Below are 13,439 nucleotides of genomic sequence, written 5' to 3' on the forward strand. Positions count from 1 at the left end.
ACTGTTCTCCAGTAGCTAGAGTACAAGCAGGATTGGATGGTCCCCTTTGCATTTTTTTCCTCATTATTTGTGAACTGTATTAGAGCTGAGGGGGTTTTTAGTGACTGCCATTCTTTCAGAAATTACCCCATATCCATTCTGGAAAAATGGGCCGATTGCCGTCGTGCCTACGGTGGTCCGGCTCCTCGGCCAGGCCGTAGCTCGGCAAAGGTGACTGATTGCAGGGAACGGTCCGGAGAGGCGTCCCTTTGTTCTCATGCTTAGTCCGTGCTGGGAAGCCGCTGTTCTTACCAGCAGGCCTTCTGAATCGACCTCCGCAATGCTTTTTACTTCATAAGGAAGTCAGACTCCAGTGACCACCGCTTAACACTGTTAACATCTCTCTTTTCCATCGCTAAATCAGAGGGGTGACATGGTTTACTTAAACAAGGCTTGGAACAGGAGACCCTGCTGTTTTCGTGACAGTTTTATTTCAAGTGCATTCAGACATGATTCTCCATAGATACTTGAAGGGCTGTCAGGTAGGAGGAGGACCAGATTTGTTCTGTAACCAAATCCTATTGATTCTACAACCCTAACGTTGCTACAATTTTGCACTTCCTCCATCTCCCTTGCCTCGGTCCTGGTCCAGACCACTTTGCAGCCTTGCCGGGATGACTGTGATAGCCTCCTAACCCGTCTGCCAGCCTGTCCAGTCTTGCCCCTCTAATCCTTTCTCAGGGAGCCTCAATAATCTGTTTAAATTGTAAATCTGATCACACCACACCTCTGCTTCAAATCCTGTAATGCTTCTGCGTTGCCTTCGGGATAAACTCTAAATTCCTTAGCATTGCTTTTAAAACCCAGCCCCTGCTTAGCTCGCTAGCATCACGCCTCCCAGATTGTCAGCTTTACCAAACCACTTGCACACCAAACCCCGAAAACTTCTTGTTCTCTTACCTCCAGATTTTGCTGAGAACATTTCCCCTCCCCTCTTCACATAGTTAGCTTATTTGTCTTCCAGGTGTCACACTGATGTCACTTCCTCCAAAAGCCTACCCCCAGTCGCCCAAGGCCAGGCTGGGTATTCTTATGTCCTCCAAATGAGTATTCTAGGTTTATCCTACCATATTTCTTGTCATTTTATCCTATAATTGCCCGTTTACATCTCTTTTCCTCTTTAGATGATAAGCTCCTTGTGGACTGGGATGGTTTTATCATACCCCTAACACCGCTGCCTGCCATAGACACTCAATTGTTACTGAATAAATGAATGACAAACAAGGATGACAGATGGAAGTTTCATGGCTTTAGGTTTCTACTCTATGTACTGAAGAAGTTGCTAATAACTGCTGATATCCCCCAAAAGTAATAGACTGACTCACAAAGCACAGTGAAAGCCCCATGCCTGAAAGCCTCCCAACAGCCTAAGTGTTCGCCAGGCAGGGAGCTTCCTTAGATGGCAGGTTGGAGAACAGGCCCTCTGCTCATGTCCTGTCTGCAGAATGGCACAATTAGCTTTACTTCTTGAACAGAAGATCTAGGCTGGGGTCCCAATTCTGCACTTACTGTGAGACCTTGAGCAAGTCAGCCTCTACGAGCTTTGCTTACGTATAAAATAGATACCTGCACTACCTACTTCTCAGCAAGATGAGATCATGAATGTTAAAGTACTTGTAAAAGCATTAAAATGAAATATATTCTTTATCATCTAATCTTCGACTTGCAGCTTGCTAAATAATTTTAATTTTGCAACTGCATTAGAAAACAAAGTGCCACATGGGAAGTTTGACTGCTGCAAGTTTGACAGAGCTGAGAATGGGAACAGAGAGATCTACCTTTCCTGTATCATAACACTGCACTCAGGAAAAGGCAATAGTGGGATCAAGAGCACCTATTTAGTCTGGCCGGCATGGTTCAGTGATTGAGCACAGACCTATGAACCAGGAGGTCACAGTTTGAGTCCTGGTCAGGGCACATGCCCGGGTTGTGGGCTCGGTAGCCAATCAATGATTCTCTCGCATCATTGATGTTTCTATCTCTCACTCCCTCTCTGAAATAAAAAAATTAAAAAAAAGTATTTAAAAAACAAAATAGGAAATCCATTAAAGCTATATAAAATAAACAAACAAACAAGTAAATAAATAAAGGGCCTATTTAGCTAGAATCTGTCAAAGGCCCATTGTTCCTGCCATCAGGGAGATTCTTTAGAGCCTAATTACTAAAACAAGGCGAGTAGGACCCCAATGTTTTAAATCGCCGTGAAAATCAGCAGAAACCAAACTATAGACATATGTAATAGACCTTCCCTCTGGGCCCCTTCATTCATGCGTCAAGAATAGTTGACGCATTTCACCTCCCCTTTGGCAAGACAAACCCAATGAAACCATTTAACTTAAACGTTTTTTATTAGGAATCGGGATTGAGCTGCTTATCCCTCTCTAACAGTCGAGAGCAGGTCATCAGGCCCAGGATGGAGAGGTGTCCAAGGTGCTGTGGTGTGCTTTGTTGCACTTGCTTAGGGCCTGGAAGGAAAGGCGGCGCATCGGAGGTTGGCAGTAACTGGTGTTAGCCAAAACACCAACAGCCTGGGGAGAGCCTTCTACTTTCCTTCCAACTCCACTCAAGGCTGGAGAATGCCAGGAGACAGAGAATGTGGCTGGAGTGAGTAGGGCACAGCAGTGTTGTCTGAACCCCTGGCTTCATTCAGTGCTACTTCGCTTGCCTGCCCTCCACTCTTCCTGCCGTTTAGTGATCAGGTATTTGAAGAACTCATACACAGACCATGCAATGGCTGTTGAGGGAATCTGGTAAATTACTCTAGCTTGCACCCCTCGGAAGTAGGCGGTCACCCCACCTACTTGATATACCGTCCTGAAGGCACTAGCCATGCCTGTAACATGTCCTGTGAAGTTTGAGTTCAAAGCCAGGGATTCCTGGGTGTTGAGCAGTGTTTTGCAAACGTCCAGTGGGGTTGTGACAGCGGCAGCTACAGCTCCTGCACAGGCTCCGGAGACAACATGGGAGCTGGGGTTGTATCGTCTCTGAGGGTTAAAGTGCTCCTGCAGGAATTCATAGGTCATGAAGTGAATGGCTTGGAAGGGAACGTTCATGGTCAGCTGGGTGGTGTAGCTGCGGTAAAAGGCTCCGGCCCCTTCATTTTGCCACACTGCCCGTACACAGTCTGTCACCCGGTGGTAAGGTGAGTTGTACATCTGCATCCTTTGCTTGACCACTGGCAATGCCATCAACGAGAAGGAAGAAACGGCGACACCAACCAACCGGTGAGCAAGTGTCCAGATTCCGAGTCCCAAGGGAGATCAGCCAATGGAATGGAGACAGAAAAAAATATGAGTGAGCTGTCAGCCTGATAGGTTTCCTTCTTTGAGAGAAGCGGATCTGAGAGGGTTTGCAAAAAGCCCAAAAATAATGGATCCACTTTCAGGAGGATTTCTTTAAAACCAGCTAAATAACACCTAATATAGAGGGTTTCCTTGAAATAGGTACTTACCTGTCATTATATCATGATGTTACTTTTTTGTAATTCCCGAAACAAGAAATGACTTGGTGGCAGTGAACACAGTGAATCCTCAGGTACTAAGAGCACCTAACTCCTACCACATGAGGATGGTTATACCTCCCACAGGAGGAGAGTACTACCAAAAAGAAAACAAAATTCCTAGCCAAGAGTGTGGCTTCAGTTTCCAAATATGTATCTTCTACTCCCTCAGGTAGACTACATGGTGTGAGCTCTGTGGATCTTCACTTTAGTTTTGGCCCTTTGCACACCATGGCCTTGCCCAGACAGGCAAAGAACTACAAGTTAAGGAACATGGCAATTATGCTATCCCTTCATATTTGTTTGAGTACCTCATCATCCAACTAAAATGCCAAGATCCAAGCCACAGTGCAGGGACTGAACTCTACAATTCACCCTTTCATTCCTATCTCAATGATCTTTATTCCAACAAGGCAGTATTTTCAAATGTCAAAATCTATCTTGATCTCTTTGAAGAAAAGTGAAATAACCTGCTAATATTTCAGATGAGATCAATTCCACTACAAAGGGGACTTCCAAGAAGGCCCAGAAACAGGCCAAGTAGAGCCATATCTTTTTTGCCAAGGAAGCCCTAAAGATGAATTAAATCTCAATGAATATGCTACCAGTCCAAGGGGCTCTTCCTAAATTCGGACATGGATGGAGCGTCCTCTAGTGGTAAGACAAGGTAACACGGCAGGATTTCCCACCAAAACTCAGGTGTTTCTCAGCTTTCTTCTACAAATCAGAAATAGATGCAGATGCAGGTGCTCACAGAGGGAAAGTTTGAGAAATTATTACCTTCAGCTGGATTCATGGCTGCATCATGAAGTAATGTAGCTACACACCCGGCTGCACCTGCAAAGGAGAAAACAACTGCCACATGTAAGGTCTGGAGAGGGCGACTGATTTACTGAGGCTCAGAGTTACGGGAAGTGGCTGTGCTAAACCACAGTGGGGTGAGGGAATGCTAAGAGCCAGTTCAAAAGATGGGAACCTACTGCTCCTAAATTCCTGTTCTGAGAAATGAAGGTATTTGTTCCCACCAACTTAGTAAGGTCACCAATGTACATTCCACATCTAGAATACTAAGGGCAGGAAGAATCAAAAGAAAACAGCCCAGATTTTATCAATAAAGATTCCAAGAATAGGCCCTAGCCAGGTAGCTCAGTTGGTTAGAGCACTGTCCCGATACGCCAAGGGTGGGTGCTCAATCCCCGATCAGGGCACATACAAGAATCAACCAATGACTGCATTAATAAGTGGAACATCAAATTGATTTTTCTCTCTCTCTAAAGTCAGTTTTTAAACTTTCTTAAAAAGTTATGGTTCCAAGAATAAATTCACTTCCTGCCCCAAATAGGAAGCAAATACACTGCTGCCAAGGAATGCCAGCACATCAACTGCCTTCAATGGGGGGAGCACATGAGGGGCAGGTGGCCAGATCTTCACCAAAGAATCTGACCTTCTATCCTTATGCCCCTATGCAGCCCAACTTGCCTCCAAATCTTAACATCTGTCCATCTACCTTTCTTCAAGTCCTGAACTACCATATTCCTTGCCCTCTGCTCTCTACACTCAATTTGGTTTTTTGGACAATCCTCAATCTCCAGGCTGCTACTGGAGATTCCCTTACTTCCATAACTCCAACCCTCTGGTTTCTCCATACAGAAGTCCCTTGGTCCCACCCCCATTCCCTTGTTGAGGTCTTGTCATGTCATCAATGACAAAAACTGCCACTAGTCAGTTGGGATCCTGAAAAGGTGAAGCGAAGAGCTGGGGCTCCATTAGTGTCTTCCTTGGGTGGCTGGGTCACCTCCGATCCTGCTGAGGAGCAGGACACCACCCGACTATCAAGAAATATACAACGGGGTAGTTCAGTGTGTGTCTCCATATTACCAGGGCATTAGAAGTTGATGCCAGGGAGATGATGAGAGGAAAGAGTCAAGCTGGTAGGTAAGGGAGGATATTGTAACCCTTTGTTGAGGTGCCCCAAAGGAGGGGTGGGGTTGAAGCGGCCGGTTGTCTGAGAACATCAGGTTTGGAAGTCCCTCCCCTATAATCTGGCCTACCCCAGCCCAAAGCTTCAGCTCCAAACCATGCTGAGACTGGAAAGCATTGATAGCAGCAAAGCCCACAGAGTTGGGAAAATGGGGGAACCAGCACAGGAAGGCTCAATACCATTGGCAATATGGCTATTGCCCCCAGGATGGATTACATCACTCAATGTCTTTTTTAATTTTTCGTAGCAGGCAAAATAGAGGGCATGGGCAGGCCCTGCGCCTGTTGCTGTGACATTCAGCCCCCGCATGGGCCTCCACAGGCCCTCGGTTCTTATAATCCTCCAGAGAGCCTCCAACACATTGCGATAGCGGGCTGCTGGGTCAGGCTGTAGGCTCTGCATTCGGGTCTGAAATTACAGAAAGAAGAAGTGCAATGTCAGTCATGCCAAGTTCTCGCTCAACCTCAACTTTCAGGCTTTAGGCATTATGCAGACCTTCTTTGTAGCATCAGGCCAGCGGGCAGGAGTGATACCTGGCATCCAGTTTTGCTTGCTTCCAAATTTAATATCCGATCTTTCTAACCGTTGGACCTTTCTTTCTCTAGTCATTTATGACCCTAAGAACAGAATAACATTATTTTCCCCGAGAATATCACCCCTTGGTAAGTGTCCTGGAACTCCAAAATGATTCACAGCCCCAGCAACAAATATCAAGCCTGTGTTTCAGAAGGTGCTTTTGTGCCTTAATAACTCAGGCTAAGAACTCTTTACAAATTGATTCTAAAGTCAATTATTTATTGTCTACACATACTTGATGCATTTCTGAAGATGGATCGTAGGCCTCCTTCCTGACCAAATACTACACTGACTAATGAGATGATGGTGGCTCATCTTTTGATAAAACTGGGATTTGATAATCTGACTTTTTCACAGTATTTGGCATTGGCAGCTGGGTCTGTAAGATCAAGTCTTGGCAAAAGTAGCATTCCTAATAGATACTGCTCTAATTTCCTGGGAAGAAAGTTTACCCTGAAACTATGAAGTTGGAAATCAACCTAGTCTCTAAAATTGAAGAGGCTTCTAGAATTCTAATCTAAATTGACCAAATCCCCAAACTGACATCAGTGAATAAAATCAGTCTCCGTAAAATATAATCTTTGGAACCTCTAGAGCAGTGGTTCTCAACCTTTCTAATGCCGCGACCCTTTAATACAGTTCCTCATGTTGTGGTGACCCCCGACCATAAAATTATTTTCCTTGCTACTTCATAACTGTAATTTTGCAACTGTTAATGAATCATAATGTAAATATCTGTGTTTTCCGATGGTCTTAGGCTCTACAGCAACAGTTCTCAACTTGTGGGTCGACCCACAGGTTGAGAACCGCTAGCAGGGTCGCCTAAGCCTAAGACCATCGGAAAACACAGATATTTACATTACGATTCATAACAGTAGCAAAATTATAGTTATGAAGTAGAAACAAAAGTAATTTTATGGTTGGGGGTCACCACAACATGAGGAACTGTATTAAAGGGTCGCGGCATTAGAAAGGTTGAGAACCACTGCTCTAGAGGGTTCAAAGATTGGAATGAAAGTTTATGGTAGATACTTTATTTTTTTTTTAACTTCCGTTACATGTAATACCATGAATGAATCCAACAAGCATAATGTTAAATGAAATAAGTCAGACACAAGAGTGTATACTGTATGATTCCATTTACCAGTATATGAGTGTCAATGTACCAGTAAAAAATGCCCGAGCTTGTAGAGAATTTTTATAAGAGTTTATTTGAGCCAAACTGACAACATATGCCAGGGAAGGGAGCAAGATCTCAAATGTTCCCAGTAGTCACTTTGTATGACATTCCTTGGCAAAGTTTTATTAAAATTTGGGAAATTAATCTTATTTGAAACACTTCCCAAAGAGGAAGTTTCTCTGAAAGTTGTGTCTCTCAATGAAGATCTCTTTTCTATTAATCCATTTCAAGATTAAGATGGCACAGGGACTCACAAAATATAAAATCAGTATCTAGTGCCTGGAACACAGTAGGCACCCAAAGTGTGTTTGTTGAATGAATAAATGAAAGACTTAAAGAATCTTAGCTATGTCTGCACCAGTTCAAAAAGTAGTACATCAGCCACTAGTGAGCCAGTAGGGATAACTAAAGCCCAAGTACAGCTTAAATTCCTACTTCATTCTAATCACTGATTGAATCTGCATTTAAAAGCTTGAACCTTCCTGTTGGCCATCTGGAACCCAACAGTAATGCCTTTTCTCAAGAGCATGGGAGAAAAGAAACTAACTGAATTAACAGAATCCAGATTAACAGGTTCTAGTTAGCCACAAACAATCCACATTCCTCTATATTATTCCTCTATTTTCACATTCCTCTATTTTCCTGCCTGCTACCAACAAAGAACTGGAAGCTTGAAAGGTTAATTACTGGAAGTTTAATAAAAATACACAGTATAACTTAACACATTTGTTTCCACTTCTCAAAAAAAAAAAGGAACTCTGATCCAATATAGGGTGTGCTTACTGATCTTTCACCATCACCCAGGGGCATTAAACCTATCAGGTGAATTATTCAGAGAGACTGTAATTCTTTGTTGGCTATGGCTACTAATAGATAAATTGGGCCCAGTGGCTTAACAATTATGTGTTTCCATAAATTTATTTGAAACTGATCTTGTATAGGGAGAATGTTCAGAAATTGTACTGCTTTACTGGAGTCAATAGCATATTTAGGTAACCAGTTACTTTTAAAAAAATATTTTTTATTGATTTCAGAGGGAAAGATAGAAACATTAATGATGATGAGAGAATCATTGATTGGCTGTCTCCTGCACACCCCGCACTAGGGATCAAGCCTGCAACGCAGGCATGCGCCCTGACCAGGAACTGAACCATGAACTCCTGGTTCATAGGTCAATGCTCAACCAAGCCACACTGGTGCCCTAGGCAGTTTTGAAAGGTCTGGCCTCAGAGACCTAGAACCCTTCACCCCCAAGAAACCTGGAGGTAAGTTACTCTGAATATTTTAAACACATCTAAACCTAACACACAATTCTAATTCAATGAAAGTAAGCCCTTGTAAAGAGGACCCAGGCATAAGCTTGCCAATTAGAAAAATGAATATAGTTTCCCAAATGTGTGGGCCAATAAATCTCTATTTTGGGAAAAGATGAAATCTCTAAGAATTAATAGCCTTCAATATAAAAATCCCGGCTTTGAAGAAAAGCCAAACGAACTAGTAGGGAGACAAGTGGTTTGGTAAGACAAGCCACATTTGAGTCAGAAAGCCTGAGTTTAAGCCCTAGCTTAGCTAAAATGTGTGGTCTTGGATATGTCAACCTCTCTGAGCTTCAATATTAAACATAATATTGCACAGTCTATAGCGTAAGACTAAGAATGGCTGGCTCATGGAGCTGTTGTGAGGATTCAAAGACTTAAGGTATGTAAAAGCCATTGGTAATTTATAAGGTATTAGAAATAGGCTTTTTATTATATTCAAATATGGTTCTCAGAAGTATTAGTTCATATCTTAGAATTTGCAGATCATGGCAGTGTTGTAAATTGTATATCATTCCACAAATATGCATGGGCAACTAACTGGTCCTTAACCACTAATAAATCAGGTTTAATTTAGTTGTTTTTTGTTTTTGTTTTGTTTTTCATTTTAAAGCTTCTCTGTGCCCTGGCTGATGTGGCTCAGTTGGTAGGAGTGTCATGCCATATGCTGAAAGATCTTGGGTTTGATTCCCAGTCAGGGCACAGATCTAGGTTGCAAGTTTGACCCCCGGCCTGTCCCAGGTCAGAGAGCATGTGGAAGGCAACTGATTGATATTTCTCTCTCACATTGATCCTTCTTTCTCTCTCTCTCTCTTTCCCTCCCTCCCTCCTTTCCCCTGTCTCTAAAAATCAATGAAAATGTCCTCAGGTGAGGATTAGTTTCTCTGTGGCTATAATTATATGTCCAGCTTTTAATCCGTAGGTCATGTTTAGGAACCAGCACTACTGTGAAATTCTGTGCTTTACTTGGTTCTGGAAATCTGCTTTTGAGAGCCTGTATGGAAGGCTTGGGAGTCACACTGGGTTCAAATCATGACTCTACCGCTTAAATTATATGACCTTGGACAAGTTACTTCACTTGCCTCCTTTTCTTCATCTGTAAAATATTGAAAATGGTGTCTATTTCAGGAAGTTGTTTCAACGATTAAATAAATAAATGAATATAAGGCATGTCAGATAGTGCTTGGCAAATAAGAACAGCTGCCATTTATTGAATATTTATTATTAGAAGAAAATCAAATATGCCAATGTTTCCATTTCTTAATCTCTCATCAAATGTGTATTGATATCCATTTACATCTAGAGTTTAGAAAAAGTGCCCCTCTCACTTATGGGGGTAGATTATTTGCCTCACTGCTTACAGAGCCAAAAAGCGGCCCCTTGGGGACTGGTGGGGACTTTGCAGATGGTTTTGAGAAGTTCTGTCTGCTTTGAGTTGCAGAGCCCATCCCTATAGATAAAGTCTGGTACTTGCCTCCCAGAAAAGGAAAACTGGGATTTATTTGGGTTCTCAAACTACCCTATGACTATGGAAATAGGTGGCTGAATAATTACAAGGCCTAGCAAGGCTTAGCTGACTTCCCATGGTTCCTCCCAAGGATATGTTACGTTGACTTGACCCAGATAAATGGCTGGGGGTACACAGGCTTGCAAGGCAAGGAGCAATGTCAGCTTTCATTTGCTAATACTGTGGTTGCACCAGAGGCTCCAACACAGATAACTGCCTCTAGCCTCAGGGTACGGTTGGGTGGCTCTTCTTCACTGCCACTCATTTATGGTAAAGAGGAAGAAGAGCTGCCAGGGACACGAGAACTGTGAAGCCTTTTCTGAAGAGGTTTGAATTTTACTTTCATGTCTGCACAAGTGTTTAACGTACTTACTGACACCAAATCCTACTGATCTCACCTAGTTCTTCCCTCTAGTCATTTAAGTCCCAGCATTAATGGCAAATGAAAATGATTCTTCTAAAGTAGTTTTTGTGTTTTTGAAGACTCTTGAGCATTTTTCTTCCAGATTAAAAAAATATTTCTTTTAATGTAGGGCATTGAGGCGTGACTATAATGTTGTATGACTAAGTTAAAAAAATTCTAAAACTTATGTAAATGAGTAAGAACTGTTCTTCAAAAATAACTGTAGTTACCTTGGAAGGCGAGAAGTGACTCCTGGCAATGCTGTGGTTATGCAAAACATTTCTGGAACTCTTCTTCAGAAGTGGTTCCCTCAATGGATTTCTCAGTCTAGGAGTTTATAGGTCTCCTTGCTTTTTGGTTCCACCTTATCTTTGACCCTAATCAGTATTACACATTTTGACCTCCCACCTTATCTGACATACTTGATTCTGAATGGTCTTGGTTACTAAAAATTCAATTCCATTTTGTCACAGGACAAAGATTTGCCCCATTAGATTTGCCTGCCCCAAATATTCTAGAGGCATTTCTAACAGAGGAATTTGTAAAACGTTTACAGCAACAATAGCATTATGTAAATACATGGAGTAACTTGTAATATTTCTAAGTCAGTTACAATGCATTGTATTTTTCAAGTCATTAAATAATTTTCATTGCGTTCCTTGATCTAGTTTTCATTTGATACCTATCCTGAAACAGGGCACCGTAGACCCTGCTCTTCACTCACAGTCTAAGTATAGTGACGTTATTTTGCAGTTAGATCATATTAACTTTTGGATATACAGCATTGACAAGTCAGTCATTCAACCTAGCCTCTATTACATAAATGTCTGAATCTTTTTCATTTGTAGTTATCCAATTTACATTTCAATATTGATAGAGCAATAACCATCTTCTTACTCCTCTCTGATGGATTTTACTGTTTATTTCTATTCCTCCCCATTGACAAGGGCATTTAAAATTCTAATGTCCACTTTAAGCCAAGGGCAGTCACCCTTTCAACTGGGTATGGCCTCTGTTAGGAGTTACCTTTGCAATGTACTAGAATCCTACTACCAACTCAATGTCATCCACAAAGCTGGTAAGCCCTTTCCCCATTTCCTCATCCACATTACTAATGAAAACATGAAACGGTTCTGGAACCAGGGAAAAGCAGAAGAGACAGAATGCATTTCTCAAATTGATACTCTCCTTTCGAATATATAACACTTTCCTTATTTGAGGCAAAAGCATGCATCAAAGAGCTGACAGGACATTGTTTGACTACATCCTTCACACAGAAAGGAGGCACCAGTCTCTGTCATATTTATTTCAAGAGACCCCCCTCAGGTTTACCAGTACTTCTCAATTTAGTTCCCAGTGTTTTTAGTGGTTGGTACCTTAGCTCATGCATAACAAGAACTGTAAAGAATAACCCGTTTCCCCTCTCCACCCAGCTTTCTTCAGAAGGACCCGACTTCTGTATTCACTAATCAGCCTGCGTATTTTCCCCCAAATCATGCCCTCGAATTGAGCCCATATAATCTTCTTCACACGTACATCCTCTTTCTGATATCGTAATGCTTCCCTTCTAGGCCACTCTCCCCTTTTTGTCAACTCCAGGGGGCTCACGAAATACACTGTCAGTTCCCACTCTCAGCTGGGAGCTGATGTGCTCCCGGCATATTGTACACAACCCTGGTCCCAGCTCCGTTCTCATGTTCAGGAAATAGGTGGGGCGGCACGCTTGCGGCACAGAGAAACCGAAACCTCTTCCCCACGTTATTTCCAGTCTGGTACTCTGAATTACGACTGCACAATAACTTCCCATCGCTCATTGGTTAGATTTATTAAGTAAACCTTTTATCTAGCTGAGAGATCCCAGGTTCTGATTCCTGCCCCGTCACTTTGGAGGGGAGACACAGCAAGGAGCTTGTAAAAGCGCTGGCCAGAGAACCTCGCCAGCCACTAAGGGTCTGGTTCATGCCAGTTGGCTTCACCGTAATCAAGTTAGTAGCACTTACCTGTGCTCATCCCATCCCACCCCATTCCTGTGCCATCCCAGCTGAGATCCAGGGCTTGGGCTGACAGATTTTCGTTCCAGAGTCCCGATTCAGAGCTCACTGACGGTTACAAATGGGTCCTGGTTCCTGGCTGGGGTCAAGTCCCAGCCGGGACCTTGCTTGCATGGAGTATCGGTCGAATTGTGTGCTGGTGGCAGAGCCAGGAAAGAACTCATGTCAGCTCCGGCTCTGGGCCTGGATCCTGGCTCCGGACTGGACCGAGGGGTCGGGTCAGCCCTAGGTGGGGTTCGGAGCCGGTCCGAGTCTCACCTTGACGCAGTCGACAGGGTACATCACGCAGTGCTCCAGAATCCCTGCCACGGCGCCCGCCACCATGTGCGTGGTGACAGTGGCTCCAGCCGGCAGCGCCTCGTAGTCCGGGCCGGAGTCCGGATCCTGCCGCACCGGGGGCCTGCAGGCCCCGGCCTCCCCGCCGCCGGCCCCCCGGCCCACGCCCCGCTGCAACCACCCGTCCAGCAGCGCCGACTCCCCGGGGCTCCGCCCCGGCGCAGCCGCCGGCCCCCCCGCCACACCGCCAGCACCCCTCCCCTCTAGCTCCATCCACCCGGGGCAGCCACGGCGCCCACCCTCGCCGCCGCTGCCGCCGCTGCCGCCGCCGCCCCCCGGCCCCGTTGCGTCGGCCTCAGGCGCGGCCCAGCGAGCCCCGGTCCTCCCGCTCCCGCGTAGCCCCGTGGACACGCCCCCCACCCGTCATTGGTGCGGCGGCCAAACTAGCCCCGCCCCTTTGGTTACGTAGAAAACTATGTCTGCGGTATTAGTGCAGGGGCCTGTCATTCTTCCGTCCGCAGGCGTGGCTCCCACCCCTTTCCCTTTGATCTTGGAAGCTTCTTGTTTATTGGCCGCTGATTGGCTGACATGTGAAACTTAAGGCTGAACTT

At 44.3% G+C, this 13,439-nt stretch overlaps 1 protein-coding gene across 1 annotated transcript; it reads right to left on the reverse strand.

The window, feature by feature from the left end:
* Window positions 1-2,393: 2,393 nt before the first annotated feature.
* SLC25A28 (solute carrier family 25 member 28) lies at window positions 2,394-13,116 on the reverse strand. The gene is made up of 4 exons (XM_079793155.1): window positions 12,811-13,116; window positions 5,699-5,927; window positions 4,319-4,375; window positions 2,394-3,214 (listed from the first exon to the last, which is right to left on the reverse strand). Exons 1-4 carry the CDS (start codon window positions 13,099-13,101, stop codon window positions 2,682-2,684), a joined length of 1,110 nt encoding a protein of 369 aa, XP_079649281.1. The 5' UTR covers window positions 13,102-13,116; the 3' UTR covers window positions 2,394-2,681.
* Window positions 13,117-13,439: the final 323 nt, after the last annotated feature.

Source organism: Cnephaeus nilssonii (assembly GCF_951640355.1).
Source record: "Cnephaeus nilssonii genome assembly, chromosome: 16".
NCBI classification, from domain to species: Eukaryota; Metazoa; Chordata; class Mammalia; order Chiroptera; family Vespertilionidae; genus Cnephaeus; species Cnephaeus nilssonii.